This window comes from Nannobrachium achirus (genome assembly GCF_963921795.1).
Source record: "Nannobrachium achirus genome assembly, chromosome: 6".
NCBI lineage: Eukaryota > Metazoa > Chordata > Actinopteri > Myctophiformes > Myctophidae > Nannobrachium > Nannobrachium achirus.
Window position 1 is genome coordinate 59,613,121 of NC_137815.1, and position 18,137 is coordinate 59,631,257.

At 43.6% G+C, this 18,137-nt stretch overlaps 1 protein-coding gene across 1 annotated transcript in view; it reads right to left on the bottom strand.

Moving 5' to 3' along the window:
• Positions 1-517: 517 nt before the first annotated feature.
• Positions 518-18,137, bottom strand: part of cntn4 (contactin 4) — a gene marked incomplete at its 5' end in the record, with an annotated part of 181,972 nt that continues 164,352 nt past the window's right edge. The window contains 11 exons of the mRNA XM_080728858.1: positions 518-2,718; positions 4,541-4,709; positions 4,809-4,921; positions 5,023-5,209; positions 6,125-6,240; positions 7,042-7,276; positions 8,290-8,360; positions 9,025-9,174; positions 10,721-10,879; positions 11,931-12,051; positions 13,601-13,776. Coding sequence (XP_080584984.1) covers positions 2,627-2,718; positions 4,541-4,709; positions 4,809-4,921; positions 5,023-5,209; positions 6,125-6,240; positions 7,042-7,276; positions 8,290-8,360; positions 9,025-9,174; positions 10,721-10,879; positions 11,931-12,051; positions 13,601-13,776 — 1,589 coding nt within the window. The 3' untranslated portion in view covers positions 518-2,626. The remainder of the gene's footprint in view (positions 2,719-4,540; positions 4,710-4,808; positions 4,922-5,022; positions 5,210-6,124; positions 6,241-7,041; positions 7,277-8,289; positions 8,361-9,024; positions 9,175-10,720; positions 10,880-11,930; positions 12,052-13,600; positions 13,777-18,137) is intronic.

The following is an 18,137-nucleotide window of genomic DNA, read 5'->3' on the forward strand; positions in this document are numbered from 1 at the left end:
TTAATTATAGAAGAGTTTTCAAGATATTGTTTGACTTTGTTCAAAACTATTTTTATGTTTTGCATGTTGCATTCACCCTATCCCCGGGAGGTTAGTTAATGTTTATGGCCTCATAAATAATAATTAAAAATGTCCCTTCCATTAATTTAACCAGGAATTCATTCACACTTAATTTTTATTCCAGAGGTAACCTTAGACATGAGTTAGTGTGGTTGGCCTAAAGGCAACCACAGCATACCGTAATTCTAGTAACTAATGGAATTGTTCTATACACATATTATGTGAAATTATGTTTGTTTACTTTAATGGCAGATCAGTCAAATCAGCAAACGTCCCTACCTTTTATGAAAGGTTATTTGTCACACATTACTTTTCCCTTACATCAAGTGGCATTATTGCATAAAACAACCAGTCGACCATCTGCATGTGTATTGTTCATCTTGATTGACACTGAAGGGTATGTCTGGAGTGGTATGACTGAGGGAAGGGTCAATAGAAGTTGACATCATTCTATAAATCAATAAACTTTATTAACACAGTATAAACGACAAACAGCAACAGAGGAAATGGTCATGTGACTGTAGAGCATTATGTGAATGGTTGACCCAATACACCTCAGAGGGGTGTGTACAGTAAGGGCAGCACCTGACTGAGACAGAAGCAAAGGAACTTGGTTCAAACTCATGGTACACGGATAAACACACCTACTGTATTTAATGTCACATGTTCCTAAAGCCATTCAGCCAGGTTGCAGAAGGACAGAAAAAAAAGGTAGACAAATTACAGTCATGCTGAGCGACAATTGGCCACTGTATATGACAGCGTTCTCACATAAAAATCACATAAACCAGCTCTTTAGAAACGTTCTTTTATATAAACGATTTGAAGTATACAAAACAGTATATTACACGTTTCTTGATGTGTGATTCTGAGCGAGACCCAGTACCTACAGTACACTTCCCTTCAGTGTACGACAAACTATCTGCACTTAACTGGATCACAAGCTACATATGGACTGCACTGTACCGTTGCACCATAAGCCGGATTTATACTTTGTTGTATGGCAGTGTTGCGCAGAGAAAATAGCAGATTTACAATATTTGTTATTTCCGCTGCACGACACTGCCATACGATGCAGGTGTATAAATTAAGCCTTTAGTCTCACATAGCATCAGAAGACAATGGGGAAAAGGAAAGATCAGCAGCATCGTCTTTTATTAAGAATGCACACCCATAAAAATGTACCACATATTGCCCACAACCCATGCTAAACAGCAAAATGCTGTCCAAACGAACCTCATTATCCTCATTGTACAAGGGATGCTAGTCCCGTCCCCGAATAACATACAGCGTCTATCCACACAGCAACATGTCAGCATCGCAGCGGCTGCTTGGTACTTTTATACGATTCTAACGTTTATTTTGATATACATACGATAAGTTAAGGCTCTTTAAGGACCTGAGGATTTTTAACTTATGATGAGGCACACACAAGGCAAAGAATAGCTCTAGAGACACAGGGCTAACTGAAAGGATGAAAAGAATGAACACAGCCGCGAGGGTCTGGTTGCAAGTGCAATTAAAATGGTCGGTGTGGAGTAACCCAGGAGAGATGCACTCCAGAACGGCATTTATGCTTTGTCGCACAACTGTCGACAATTTGATCAGTTGACAATACGTCATGAACCTATTAGGACCTGAGGCCGGTTCCACAAATGCCTTCTAAATCAGTTGTCACACTTTCAAGATTTTTCTAAAATGTTCAAAAATAGCAGATGTACAAGCTCGCAGCGTGGCACGAAGTGACGCACTGCGAGCTTGTACATCTGCTATTTTTTTAATAGCCAATGCAAATAAATATCTAAGATGATGGTTTTAATGGGTTATATTGTTTGTCAAGTGACTACAGTTGTGAGATGAAGTATAAATTAAGCCTCGTTGTGATACTAAGTTCATCAGTTGTCTTACGGATAGCTTCAGAACAACCGAAATAAATATATACGTATATATAAAAAAGAATATCTCAAAGAACCCTTCCCCACACACAAATGTGGTTGAGATGTCATGAACAATTCATTCAAATGAATCCTTGAACCTTGAACCATTGCAAGTCAGAACGTACTAAAAACGACAACAAGTTGTGCTGCCAAATAACATTCTTTAGGCCTAGACTGTTAAATCTGTTAAATAGTGTTATTTGCCATGCACTTGACATCTCCCACACTGCTGCCTTTGACAAAAAACAAACAAAAAAAGCCCAGACCAATTTCAATTTGGTTGAAAATAAATCTATAAAAGCTCAAAATGTCATACAAAAGATGCATATGAGACATTATTCTATATATTTTTTGTCTTTCTAACTTTTCTTATGAAAGCTGCTTTGGTAACAACAGAGTCAGGACACTGGTCGATCCCCTTTACTTAGCCTGGGTGGTGAAGCGAGCTCTTTCCCTGTCATCTCAATGGCATGTACGTGAGTGTGTGTTTCTTTTGTCATCGCTGTCTTCCTCCTGGCTCCTAAAATCTAAATGGATGGATCTCTAGTACACCACACTGGGGTGGTGTCTGTGCTCCCGCAGTAGGGCCGTCTCCACATCAAGATGCGATGTCTGCCGGGAGCCGTTTGTCATAAAGATGTCCGCGCTGTGAAAGACAGTGCTATTGTACTGAGGGCTGATAGAGTGGAGACCTTGGACGCTGAGCCGATTGCGTTGGGACCTGTAAAGGCATAGAAATGAATGAGGCTGCTCTGTTTACACTGAAAAAAAAAGACACACAAACAACAAAAAAGTTATTTTATCTCTACAAGTTGCTGCTGCTGCATCGGCATGCTTTGGTAATCAAGGCACATTCGTTCATTTCCAAAATGCCTGAGAATCATGACTTGAGTTCCAAGCAAAGTATCCAATATAAATTGACCATCTTTTCATGCAACACTCGCATTATGAACTCAGGCACAGACCATTTAATTACAACAGCGGCCCATCTAAACAATTATGTCCCTCCCTCTTGCTCGCTCTTTCTGTTCCTTTTGAGGTGATGACAGCTAATCTGTTTTGGCAGAGTAGCGACGGCAGCATGGGAATGGATTATTCCATTACCAGTAGAGTATCTCTTAAGAGCAGAAGCAAGCCCACAACACTGCAAAATCCTGTGTGTTCATTTAAATAACGAAAATAAAGAGTTTAACTCTGAGTGCACAGATAGACCCTTATGGGTCCATTTGTATACTCTCACAGTTAAAGTTGCAGACTATAGACAACATTCAGCCTCTAGATGTCTCACTCTCAACACCTCTGTTTCAAATGGTTGCTCATTACCCTGACTACATCTGTTAAAAAAGCTTTCACACACACCAGGTAAAAATGTCTTACAGGTGTGTAGGTGAAGAAAACAATGGTCATAAAACAACAACAACAAAAGCACCCGCACGGCGCACACTGTCTGACTTGCACAGCAGGGACGCGCAGAGAATGGGCCTGCCATTTCTAAAAGGGCATTTTGGTGAAAATATTGCGCGACGCGTTGTGAGCTTGGAGGTCGGCTATTTTCGTGCTTGATACCACACTGAACTAAGCATAATCAAGTCAATACTGGAGATGTGGCGTAATGGCATGGATTTCTACACAGAGAGGGCAATTCTTCCAACATTAGATGCTGCATTCAAGTTCAGGAGAGTTTGGACGAGGCAATTCTCTTGTATGCTGCCTTCAGGTATGGCATGGAAAGAGGGCATTTGCCTTTCTTTCACCATAGTAAAAACTGCATTCATGGTCTGGACTCTGGAGAGGGCACTTTTTACAGACGGATAAAAGGGCAGGGGCTCAAGCCCCATTTGATGTCTATGTGTGCACAGTACAAGAGAGACTTAATTAAAGGAGTAGTTCACCACTTTTCAACCTGTCTTCATATAATAGGTCCTCGCTAATGTTCATGATAAAATATCACAATTTTTTCTACTCAGTCCAAGTCTCCTAGGAGAGCTGTGGGCAGTTCAGAATCCATCGTCTTGTGACATCATCATTTTCCAAAAAAATAATGTAATCAATATTTTTGAAAAAAATATTTAGATTTTTATTATCGCGAGAACAATGGCTTCCACTTTAAAATTGCAACTTTTCAGGAATAGAAAGCCTGCAGTTTCTATAAGCTGGATTGGCAATCGATGATGTCACAAGACTATGGGTTTCTGACCTGCCCACAGCCCACCTCTGAGAAAAAAAAAAAGAAAAAAAAAGAAAAGCTATTTTTGAGTGAGGACCAATTATATGAACATAGGTTGAAAAGTGGTGGAGTGCCCCTTTAAGTGATGTAACGTTTCTGTCCCAAAGACCTTCTTCAATCATGCTTCATCATCGGTCTTGGTGACCCAAACGTTAACTTGTGTCCCTTAATAAAATCTCTCTTGTACTGTGCAAGTCAGACAGTGTGCGGGCGCTTTTATGTATTTTCTTATGATCATTATTCATCTACAGTACATTAAAAAAATATATGTTAAAATGTCAATATTGACACATTGAAGATTTTACTGTGCACTGACCTGGTATTCTTGGGATGGTGATCTGTCTGCTACTGCTGCCTTCGCCGCCCTCGCCAAAGGGCTTGATCTGTATAATATACTCCTCATCGACGGGCAAGGACAGCTCCACAGAAGTGGTGTTGGTCTCCATCACATCGGGGCGACTGTGGCGGTTCCTTTTGTACAGCACCTGAGCACAGATCACACAGAGGGGAGGAAAGGTCAGGGCAGCTGAGAGAGCTGTGGCCACATACATTATGTTCTTCCGGATCCAAGGCAGGCCACTTACTTTGTAGCCGGTGACCTCTGACTCATTCTCCAATGCCTTGACTTGCTCCCAGGTCAGTATAATCTTGGAGTTTGATGCGTTCCACATCACTTTGACTGGCGGCTGGCTCGGCGCTGAGGGACACAAGCACAGGTACCGGTACATCACACACATACACAAGGCAAAAGGCAGTGGAGAGAGAAAACTATTGGTCTTAATTCGTTCCCATGCTTACGTGGTTTCTTGGTGGTGACATTGATGGTTGTGCTGGGAGGCCCTGTTCCCGCTGAGTTGTATGCCCTGACGGTGATGTAATATGTGCTGCTGCCTTTCACCCCGCGGATTACAGAAGACGTTTGATTTCCCACAGTCCTCTGCACACTGGCTGTATCCTCTTTTTCGCTTTTATCCCAGTACCTCAGCTGAAAAAACAGACGAGGCAGAACCACAGACATGAATGCAGAATCTGCTCTAACACGGCCGACACTCTGCCCAAGCCTCCTGGTATATACTGTCAATGAACTGTAAACTGAAGAGTGAAGGACACTGTGCACTGCAACCGCAAATTGGTATGAGAATAACCCTGAGCAGTGTGTCCTGCTGCACTCTCCACTCGCCATGGGTTGTGTACTTTGGTTCTGCTTGCTTAGCCGCAGAGATGTGGCAGCCGGGGTTCAAAGTTGTTTGGATCACAATATGCAGAAGATTTTTTATATATATATATATATATATATATATATATATATATATATATATATATATATATATATATATATATATAAAGAATCCCCCTGCTGTCAACCCCCGCTGATAACAGTTTTTCTTTGTCACCCGGGTGTCCAAACTGAAATGGCTGGCATGCTTGACAACACAAGTATAATTTGTCTTTCCTCACAGGAATGGTGGAAGGTTTGTTTGTGTTCTGCTGTTGACTTTCACTGGTCACCAATTTTTTTTAAATAATATAATTCTTACACTTCATGCAATTCATGGATGGAAGTAGGAGGGTTTTTCCTCATATTGATGAACTGAATGGAAATGAGAAATAACCCACTGAGCGCTACTGTATTAAGCCACAGTGTTAAATGCTGCTTTGCTGTGGTGGATTAGAGGCTAAGCGTTGTATCCCTCGGTGTATGCATCACCACTCACGCAAGGTTTCTACCCGACAATGACGATATGGGGCTAGACTGGAACATTAAAAACACCAAGCTACGTATGTATCTCCTGTCCTCTGCCAAGGTACAAGATTCTGCAACACTCATCAGAAATAAAACAAGATTCATGCACAACCCCAGACACGCACGCACACACGCACAGGCTATGAGGTTGCTCACCTCATAGCCTAGAACTCGTCTCTTGCTGGCATTCCACGGCAGAGCTTTCCACGAAACTTCAACCTCGGACGCGGACAGGCTCTTGGCACGGATCCTGGTGGGTGCTCGGCTAGGCTCTAGAGTTAATAGAGAGAGACTTTCAAAACAAGCTTTGATAACCTCTCAAAGTGGGACCATCACAACTCTGAGCTGGGGGCGGGGGAGACCGTCTGCAGATCCTGATAGGAGTACACAGGGAGCAAGGTCACTCTAATGACTAGAATGGCTTGGGAGCTCTTTGAAATGAGTTATGAACTGTGGCTGAGAGACTCCAGCTACCCCCATTCAGGGGTGTCGCACCAAATTCCAAATTCTGGGCCCTGTGTACAAGGATTCACTCACATTTTGTGCTTTAACTATAAAAAAATAGCAGATACACAAGGTTGACGCTGCGAGCTTGTAGATCTGCTATTTTTGAAAAATCTTGAAAATCTGTACAGTTCTTTGAATATTTCAAATCCTCCTAAGGTTTTTTGAAAAACCTATGTTTCTATGTCAGTGGTGCTCAAACCTTTTCATGTCAAGGACCCCCAAAATGATATGTATTTGACCACGGACCCCCATCTCAAAATATTTAGTTCCAGGGACCCCCCAGAAGCAAAATTTGAGTTACAAATGTTCCCTTAAAAAATACATATATTCAAAGATTTGCACACATTTTTCACGACTTTTCAAAAATAGCAGATCTACAAGCTTGCAGCGTGGCACGTAGATCTGCTATTTTTCAATAGTTTTCAATAGTTAAAGCATAACATAATTCCCTCCACCTTGGGCCCTAATAACTCAGTAAGTCCCACTCCCCCCCCCTTGTGACGCACCTGACAGCTACCCCCGTTAACAACAGTGTTGACTCTAGTCTACATCATACTTCACTCTACCTTCCTCAGCGGAATAGATGGTGGTAACGGGTCCGAACGGACCCTCGCCCACATTGTTGTAGACGCCGACCTTGCCGTGGAAGGGCGAGAAGGGCTGGATGCTTTCGTTTTTGAAGACATATCTGGAGGTCTCTGCCGAAGGCACCGCGGCCTGCATCCAGACGGTGGCGCCGTGGGGTCGAAACGCGACCACGTAGCCGAACCCCGGACCATTCTGCAGCTCCTCCGGAACAGGCTATACGCACAGCAAATACACACACACACACACACACACACACACACACACACACACACACACACACACACACACACACACACACACACACACACACACACACACACACACACACACACACACACACACACACATGAACAAACAACACACAAGTGAATGGATGCATCCATCAACAGTACAGTGCCCTCAGCGTGAGGGCTTAACTCAGCTATTGTTAAGACCAACAGCACACCATATATCATGTATTTATAGCTGCTGACTCTCTCTTCACTCTCAACCTCTAAGATACATAGTAATATAAAACTAAATTCAGTTTCCTCTCCCCACCCAGGAACTGGGTTGCAGCAACACCGGGCACAGCATAGATATGTCTTGAACACTCTTTTCCCCATCTTTGTTTAAGACTCAATTAATGTAATTAACGCGTTCCATCTCTGCTGCCACATTACATCGTTGCCTATGGTGCCGTTGGGGTCAAGGCAAAATTAGCACTTTGTTAAGCAGTAGTTACACTTTTGCTGAACTCCTGCAACGTTGAAACATCAACCTTTCATTCAGTGAAAAGCTTTCACAGCAGGGGTTGATGATTTCAAGCAACCAGTATAAATATAAGCCTTTTGGACTAGGGTTGATAAACGCTGGCTTTGTAGAAAGAGAAAGAGAAAGAGAGAGAGAGAGAGAGAGAGAGAACGAGAGAGAGAGAGAGAGAGAGAGAGAGAGAGAGAGAGAGAGAGAGAGAGAGAGAGAGAATACACAATCATTGTAAAAAAATAAAAGTTGCTTGGAACTTTGGAGGAACCATTCTGTTTAATTATCTTATTGAAACCTCAAAGGCATTTTTCTCTCCCCCGGGGTGACAGCAGCAGTTATTGCCTCTCTGTTCTTAAAAATGAAATGCCATACATTAAGCCATTCGGCTGTTATTAATGAAACAAGGGTCCCGGATCCTCCGAGAATAATGACGCCTGGCTCCCTCCACCATGGGTGAGAGAGCGCGCTGGTGGCATGCTTACCTCCCATGTGATGACTAATTCAGAGCGACTGCCACCTCCTCCGCTTACATTAGCCGGGGTGACCTTCGGAGCTGGGGAGAAAGATTATGATCAGCTTAGTTGAGTTCACAGACCTCTTTACCATTGATATTTCCATGGCAAAGTATGGAAAAAATGTTTTGGGCATACTAGTTAGTTACATTTCTTTCTCAGAACAGAGGTCATAACTTGAGGTAAAAGTATATTAGTGTAGACCAGGGGTCTTCAACAGGGGGTCCTCAAAGTTACTACAGGGGTCCTCCAAATCTTTGTGTGCTAGAAGCTTTTTTTCTCCATTTCTATATTAACCACTTGAACCCTAGTGTCCATATTTTGAGAACTCTTAGCCAAAAATAGACGATCTACAAGCTCACAACGGCGTTGTGAACTTATAGATCGGCTATTTTTGGCAAAGAGGTTTCGTGTAGAGGGGGAAAATAACAGAGCAAGTACCGAGTGAAAGGTCAAGTGTATTAACTATTGATGGTTAAAGTGGTTAAATATCTGAAAACACAAATTGACATGAATCCAAAATACACTGATGATTGTGCTGTCAAACGATGAAACTATATGGAATCTATGAAAAGGTTGTGGGGGTCCCTGCTTCATCTTTCTCTCAACTAAGGGGTCCTTGGACTGACAATGTTGAAGACCCCTGGTGTAGACATTAATGATAGGCGACATGAGAGAAAGTTTCGATGCTTATAGAGTACATACAAGTCTCCTTTGTCCTTGCTTGTTTGGACGGCTTGCTGGGTTCTCCTGTCCCGATGGCGTTGCTTGCCAGGACTCTAAACTCATACTCCACCCAGGGGCTCAGGTCTATTACTGTAGCTGTCAACTGCCGACCACCCACCATCTCAGGAACTGGCATAAAACACACACGCACGTACACACACACACACACACACACACACACACACACACACACACACACACACACACACACACACACACACACACACACACACACACACACAAAGTGGGTTGATACTGACGGCTGGGAGGTCTGTGTGTGTGTGTGTGTGTGTGTGTGTGTGTGTGTGTGTGTGTGTGTGTGTGTGTGTGTGTGTGTGTGTGTGTGTGTGTGTGTGTGTGTGTGCACGTGTCAACTTAGCGTCAACAGTAGACTGTCCTCCAGGCTGACAGGCCTGGTGAGACTCCACCACAGGTGCGCAGGACAGGTGTAATCACTCACAAGGACACACAGATGTACACACAAAGTCCAAAGGCAAAACATCTACACATGCTGAAGGAATACTCTGGACTTTTTCTTTTTGGGTGGGGGTGGATCTACTCTTTGATCAACTTGCTAATGATCTGGCACACTGTCAGTGTATGTTTCTGCAGGGTATACAAGCTAGCCTGCTGGCATCATCTCAAAAGTGCTAAACATTGAACACACAAGAGGCAGAGCCGCAATCAATACAACTCTAGACTAATTTACAATTTAGGTATTTAGCAGACACTCTTATCCAGAGCAACTTACAGGTCAGAACGGAATGAGCCTGTTAGTGAACAAACAGGGTAAATGGTGCAAAGACACTATGTAGTGCTACTGTACAAAGTAGCTAGGATACCAGGTAAACATCAAACAAAGCATCTGTCTAAATTATATAATAAGGGTAAGAATAATAAGAATTATTATTATTATTACCCATATTATATAACTATAATAATTCTCTATGATTATAATTATTATAAGCATAATGTAAACATAATGTAAATAATTATTAAGCATAATGTAACTAGCATCTATCGAAAAATAGGCAACAAAAAGTATCTCTACCTACGTGCGCGCGGGCGTGTGTGTGTGTGTGTGTGTGTGTGTGTGTGTGTGTGTGTGTGTGTGTGTGTGTGTGTGTGTGTGTGTGTGTGTGTGTATTATGCCAAAGAAGTGAGATTGTGAGAGTATTCCTTCAAGGGTGACAGTCATGTGGTTAACAATATTGTGACAAGGATTGGATAGGATACTGCCCATGGTAGACCAATGATGTCACTGAAGCTAGCTTACATTTTAAATATATCTCCGTTTCACAAAAATATCAATGGGTGAGGAGGAAACCGGTGCGAGATAAGGCACACATACAGAGCTCCCACCATGCCCCAACGCACCGGGCTCCATTAAAGATGACGCGCGGAAAAAAATTACAGCCCGCAGTATCACTTTACCACACTATCAAATTACAAGCCCCGGCAACAAGGCACATCATTGGGTGTGGAGATCCATGTTTCAGAATGCCCCAGAGTCCTATAAAGCGGCGGTCAATGGTCACAGTACGATTGTGAGCCATTTGGCGCTAGGGGTAAAAATCACATCTCCAATATTCTCACAGGGAAGAGGAGGAGAATGAAGAGTGGTCCCCTCCTCCATGTGACTGGAGGTGGCCACGGCTGGTTGGACAGAGCTTACCTGTGGTGACAGCTTGCCACCCCAGGGAGAATGGTGTCCTGGCCTGGATGGTGTAGGCCGTAATTGGACTGTGATTATCAGGACCGGGCCTCCAGGACAGGGAAGCTGTGGTATCGGTGATTCCTTCTACATGGATGCTGGTGGGTGGCCCAGGGGGACCTGATAGGCAAGCATGGCCAGGCAGGCAGAAGAACATACACAGAGAGAGGGGGGAGAGAGAGAGAGAGAGAGAGAGAGAGAGAGAGAGAGAGAGAGAGAGGAAAGGAAGGAAGGACAGAGACTCAAAGGAGAGAGCGAGAGAGTGAGAAGGACACAAACGAGGCCTTTTTTATTCATTCATTTATTCATTCATTTAATCCTGTGACTTTGTAAACACAGCATTTAGAAAAGTGCTAAGCGAAAACCTAACCGAAGCCATTATGAAAATGGCAGACGGATGGCAAATGTGAAGGTGGAGTTCGTCTGTGGGTGTTTATGTGTGCGCGCGCGATGTGCGTGCATGTACGTACTGTATGTGTCAGTGAAGCAGTAAGGTCAGTATGGTGTGAGACCTCGGGGAGCCATTTAGTCTAATTAGACCGTAATTCTCTCATCTCACACGATGCCAAACATCTCTATCTAGCCATCTTTACAAGTATTGTTTTTTTCACCAGCAAGACCAGACCACAACAGATAATTAAAACACTTCAAAAGGGCTGAATGCAGGGAGGTGAAATGTTACTTGATTATACATCTGCGTGCATGCTATAAATGGATTCAGATGAGTACATTTAACCAACGCAAATCACAAGTCACTTAACCCTATATAAACCTAGTTGACCAGGGTTGAGGTTGTAAATCTGTAATTCTACCACTTTTTGTGGTCACACGTTCAGATACTGGATTCTGATTGGCTTAAAACAGTGGTAAATCAGTCAACAACCTTGAGTTGTCTCATGGACCCCGCCCACTTACACAATGTGTAAACAATCAATGATTGTAACTAAATAACCCTGCAAGTTACAACTGTGTTTTCTTTCATTTATATGGTAGAAGTGGTAGAAAAGCTTCGCCTCGTGCCACAACCCTGAAACAGTGGTAAATCAGCCAACAACCCACTCCCTCTCATGGTAAATGGCTTAATTCTTGCTGAATGTGTGCCCCAGAATAGGAACGCTAGGCATCATGTGATTAAACATGTCACTGAATGGCAATTAAGGCCGTAGCTTACCTCTGACAATTAAGTCCGTAGCGATGGAAATGCTGTCCACCTTAGTTTGTACAGCACAGGTGTACTTCCCCGCATGTCTCAGCTGAATGTTTCGTATCATAATGTCCCCAGCTGAATGCTGCTGTCATGTGCACACACACGAGCACACGCACAAGCACACGCGCACACACACACACACACACACACACACACACACACACACACACACACACACACACACACACACACACACACACACACACACACACACACACAGTACAATGAACGACCTACTATCCATCAAAGCTATTGTAATTCATGAACAATGCGGTTTTGCCATCAAGACAAGGCTAACACAAAGCTCATTGTCGCCTGTGTATCTTGAATCATGAATATATCGTCTCCGCAAAAAGCTTTTCTCTCCCTGAAAGGCAGCTGGTTTGCGAATATACCCAGACATAAACCTGGCTATATCAGGCAGACAGGACACTCCACAGTCCACGCTTAATCATTATAATTAGATAAACGTATTCATAAAAGCAGCCTGATTTTATTCAACATGGAAAGCTTTCATTGATGGAGAATAGTCTTCATTGATGAAGAGTAGTTCATTAGGCTGTTCAGTCGCTATTGCTTTCTGGGCTTCTTTTATTCCATTTCTAATTGCAGCTGCCATTTCTCTATTACCATTTAATCAGCACAGTAGAAGCAGGTTCTGTAATAAATTGGACACGGCAAAAGCTGTGGCACTGAGATTTCAACGGAGTGGCCAGCAGCAGAATATGTTTAACACAAGATGGACGTTATTTCATTAGGCGGAGGGAAGAAAATACATTTAGATAATGGGAAATGGAGGGAGGAAGATGTGTCCATACTAAGTTTTGATGAAGAACGCTCTTAAGAAAATCATGGGGGTGGGGTGCTGCACTTGCAGAAGCACAGTTCCTCAACGTCGGGTCGGACCTTACGGGTCTGTAACTCTGTGAGTTATATAAACACTAGTCCCAGAGATAAAAATCGTATCAAATGGGGGTCTGTGGTGGCCTAATGCATATTAAAGTGGGGGTCCTTGGAATGAAAAACTACAAATGCAACCTAAATGGATACTTCTGGGTCCATTTCCCCCCATTTGTACACACTCAGAGTTACAGACCTACATCCATTTGGTCTCGGAACCAGTGCACTACTTGCTTAGAATGTCATCTTTGAGTCTTTTTAATGTATACAAAGTTCCTGCAAGAGATGTTGCAGGGTGTTTATGTAAATTTCTTTTAAAAATAAACCACATGCAGCAATTTTCTGCCCCATAAATAATACACATGATACAAACATTCCCCCTGCACTGCGGCTGTATCCATTACGACCTTACTAAAAGATGAGAAGTATAATATCGATGCACCAATGCATCTCCAGCCTCACCTCTCGACCTTTGCTCAACTGAATCTCTAAAGGGGTTGCAAAAAAAAAAAATCAATGCGTCTTTGATAGCCCATTTTCATGAGAGTGCCGTGGCATAGATGACACATAGGCACTCCCCGACACACTACAGAACAGATTTGTTTCTCGTCATTCATTATGCATTCCCACCAGTGCCTCTGACAAGCGCGGCATTAAAACCGTAGCAATACCAGCACCATTTCTCAAGATATGACAACCGTGTTTACAAATGCGAGGCCAAATCATGGACTTACGCCGCCCACTTTTTCAAAGTATCCACCGTGGCTCCCGAAGTGGATGAGCTGCTCGTTGAAGAACCAGGTGAACTTCAGCTCCAGGGACGGGTCGTGGGTCACCTGACACGGCAGGACGACGCTCTCTCCCACGGTGACGTCCAGGGTGGACGGCTGGGTGGTGATGAGGGTGGGCTCTGCAGGACAGAGGAAAGTCAGTGTCAGTGCACGTTTGACACCACAGCGCAAGACGCGCTCTCTTTTATCCATTCGGGAGCATTAAGATTCTGCGCACAAAATGGCTTTGTAAAAAAAAAAAAGAAAAAAAAAACGGAGCCCTTCCATCATTCTTATGGATATGTCAGACTGAGTTAATAGAAGGATATACAGGACAGAGCACGCGGAAAACTAGGCCGAGAAGCCTACAGTAACAGGCATTAGGTTGAGCCTGAGCCCTCCTCTACGGGGACGGTGGGACTTGCCTTCCCTCGGCATCCAGACAAGCCGCCATGTGTCACTGTCAACCCAGCCCTCCGCCCGGAACTCCCCGTTCGTTCACCCGGTTCCCCCCCGCCACCCCCACCCTCCAAACACAGTACACCCACCTCGAAACAGGGGTGTCGCACCAAATTCTGGGCCCTGGGTGCAAGGATTCACTGCGGACCCCCCACAAATGTTCTTCATAGGGGGACGGGTTTAACCCATTTAGACTGCAGCGCGGCAGCTTGTAGATCTGCTATTGAAAAATCATGAACATTTGTGCAAGGCTTTGAATATTTCAAATCCTTCTAAGTTTTTTTTGAAAAACCTATATTTCTATGTCAGTGGTGCTCAAACCTTTTCACGTGAAGGACCCCCAAAATGATATGTATTTGGCCACGGACCCCCATCTCAAAATATTTGGTTCCAGGGACCCCCCAGAAGCAAAATTTGAGTTACAAATGTTCGCTTAAAAAATACATATATTCTTCAAAGATTTGCACACATTTTCAACGCTTTTCCAAAATAGCAGATCTACAAGCTCGCGCTTGCCGCGCTGTAAGCTTGTATATCTGCTATTTTTCAATAGCTAAAGTATAAAATAATTAAGGCCCCTCCACCTTGGGCCCTAGTAACTCAGTCCCACTACCCCCCCCTGTGACGCCCCTGAACACACCACCTCGAAAAACCGTAAACACCGGAGCGGCCCTCCTTCAACTTAACTCGTCCCCGTTCTCTCCTCGAGCCTCTGCATCCAGTGCATTACTATTGCATCACACAAGGGGGAATGACGCAATGTCCCTCATCTCTGCCTCGCTGTGAGGCGCGGGAGAACAGGGGAGGCTGAGGAGGAGCGCCTGGGAGACACGAGATGAGGGAAGATGAGGGGAGTTTGCCTTGTGCTTTGTTCTGGTGGTTGTGCGGCGCCGCTCTCCCTCTTGGGGGTGCTGTGAGTACTCGGATGAAACTGCCTGCTCTGAGCACACAGACTAAATTAACCATGGCAAATGATCCCTGGACAGGCATAGATTCATGTAGAAAGTGCCGGCAGTGCAGTCTTCATCCAGAGTGAATTCGATACCTTCATTGTATTGTAACACCCCCCAATCCTCCTCACCCACACCCCTCACCCCGCCCCGCTGCCACCACCTCCTCCTCCTCCACCTTCACCACGTTCTCCCGGCGAGATGTCTCTAGCCATTCTCTGATATAAAACCAGTGCTATCAGCCCTTGGGTTTTGTTAGGCACACAATGAAGGGGTCCATACAAGTGCCCTTCCTATATTGTGGGGAGTAAATGGCGAGCAATGGCGTACGGCAGAGATGTCGCAATAGAACATGGTCCTTATTCAAGGCTCTGTGTCTCCGCTGCTTCAAGAGATATATTGAATTCTGAACATAATAAGGAGACAAAAACATTCTACAGTAGTAGTATTATGTATGAAAACTGCGGGTGCCGGGTAATAGGGGTAGAGAGGGGACTGAAACTGTAAGGCAGGGGTCTACGTTTTTCAGCCCGAGGAGCCATTAGCTGACAGAGAGATGAACCAGGACCCCCACTGCATACTGTATAACATTGTGTTTCATATTACTTGTTTATAGATTTCATAGATAGATTCATAGACTTGATTCATGCATAGACTTGTTTGACAGCACATCATCAGTGTATGTTGGATTCATGTATTGAGCACTTAGACACCTTACACTCTGTACTTGGTATGCTACACCAAACCTAGCAAAATAGCTGATCTATAAGCTCACAACGCCTCCAGCTTCAAGAAAATCCTATCTAAAAAATCTGGCAGACCCCCTGTAGTAACTCTGAGGACCCCCTAGGGGTCCCGGACTCCCTATTGAAGACCCCTGCTCTAAGGCATTGGTTCTCAACTTGTGGGTCGGGACCCCCAGGGGGGTCCCAAAATTATTTTGGGAGGTCCCCAGATGATTAGCTTAATGTGCTACTTTTTTTTCCTCACTCAACAGTAAACAAACCTAAATAAAGTTTTAAGTTTAAAGTGGTATAAGCACATTTCTAAAGTTACAATTTAAGGACTTTTTAACACCTCTAAAATGACAAAATAAACATTGGCCAAATTGTCAAATATTTGAGGCAGAAATTGTGAAAATAGCCGATATACATGATGTAGATCTGCTATTTTCACAATAGAACCGTGTTATACAAAATGTAATGCCTCAACTCTTAGTGCTTGTCAGGGTGGGGGGTCCCCAGTTAAAATATGATTATTTTGGGGGTCGCGGCCTTAAAAGGTTGAGAACCACTGCTCTAAGGCATTTGTTTCTATATTGAGATTGATTGTATATTGGACATCAATGTAGGAAGCCTGGCTGTGGAAGGATTTAGAGTAATGCAAGGGAATTAATTCAAAGTTAGGACATTTTTATTTTTAAGCCTGGTGTCAATAGTCTTCTTTGTATTGTGAACTGTTTCCCGCCCTGTCTGTGTGGCCTGTCTCTAAACTGCCCACAAGGGATTCATTGAGGCAATGACAGCGAGAGTATGTCCCCTTATTATCCTCCTCTGTCATAATTTGTGACAGATTATATGGACAACCAAGGCTGGCTACGCACCACACACTGGGCATAATTTGATTGATATCTATCCCGTTATTACCTACTGCCATTATGGATGGAAGGAGCGCGGCCCGCTTACTTAGCGGGGTCAATCAGAGACAAGAGAGACAACATGTTAGCATACTGACAGAGCACTTCAGAGACTGCAGCAAGGTCAGGCACGCTCCACATGGAGCTGAGGACGAGGTGGACTTTTCTTTGAAGCAAACCACTGAAGCAGGATACCTAGATAGGATAAATGCGCTGTGGTGGACAAAGCACTCGACCCGAGTGAGTACTTGAGTCAAAGTACCCGTATTTTCCGGACTATAAGGCGCACCGGACTATAAGGCGCACTGTCAATGAATGGTCTATTTTCGAACTGTTTTCATATATAAGGCGCACCGGACTATAAGGCGCACATAATAGACGCTACCGTTGCGTTATGCATCCAACAGATGGAGCTGTGCTAAAGGGAATGTCAATGTCAATGAATGATCCATATATAAGGCGCACTGGACTATAAGGCGCACTGTAGTTTTTTGAGAAAATTAAAGGCTTTTATGGAAATAGTTTTTTCATTTTTGCTTCATCGAGTGCAAGTGAAAATTGCTCAGTCAAATTTGTACTTGAGTAAAAGTACTAGAGTTCAGAAGGTACATGCTTTTAAAAATACTTGTATTCAGAAGTACAAATTAAACACTTTCTCTTTTAATATCATATATTTGTATACTTCAGTATTTGTATAAAAATATAGTACTCAAGTAAATATACTTAGTTACAGTGCACCACTGCACGTTTCCCAGCCCTCTTGGTGAAGCCTTACTCAGAGTTGCTCCACTACACTTCCTGTAAACAGAAGCCATCATGAATAATGCTTACACCTCCGTAGAAACGGAAGGATGAAAGCCCTGTGGAGAATCCCTCCTAACTTTAATGGTCTATGGTGGGATGTGTAAATTTGTACACTCCTCTGCTGTACATACGCTATAGGTTTTTCACATAAGGGTTGTGAATGTGATGTGAGCGTGAATAATACATACGCTAGCGCACCCGAGGAGTCCTAGTAGCTCAGTGATTCACGAAGAAAAACAGAGAATCCCTGAACCTTGAAGCATTCCTCCATGGAGAAAATCTGCAGGTACGGAGGATAGATAGTCCAAAGGTAGAGCAGGTCGATGTCTTGAGAAAATCTATTAGTAATGTACAGGTTAGGCCAAAGGTTCAAACTGTCTATTTGAGGCGTTAAGCCAATTACTGCACCGACCCCACGCGGTTCATTCCACAACGCTGAGGCGGCCGTTCCTTCTTAAAAGTAATTTCTTCAGAGATAAGCACTTCAGAGAGAAATCAGCCCAGCCCAATTTTCCCTCCCTTGTTTTTCAAATCAAGAATGCTTTCATCAGTATACAATACAGTTTCGTCCACTAATGTCACTTTTATTCGACTAATGAAACAAGAAAGGGATTTCTCAAGGACAAACTTCAGTGCTGGCTAAAACCATGTG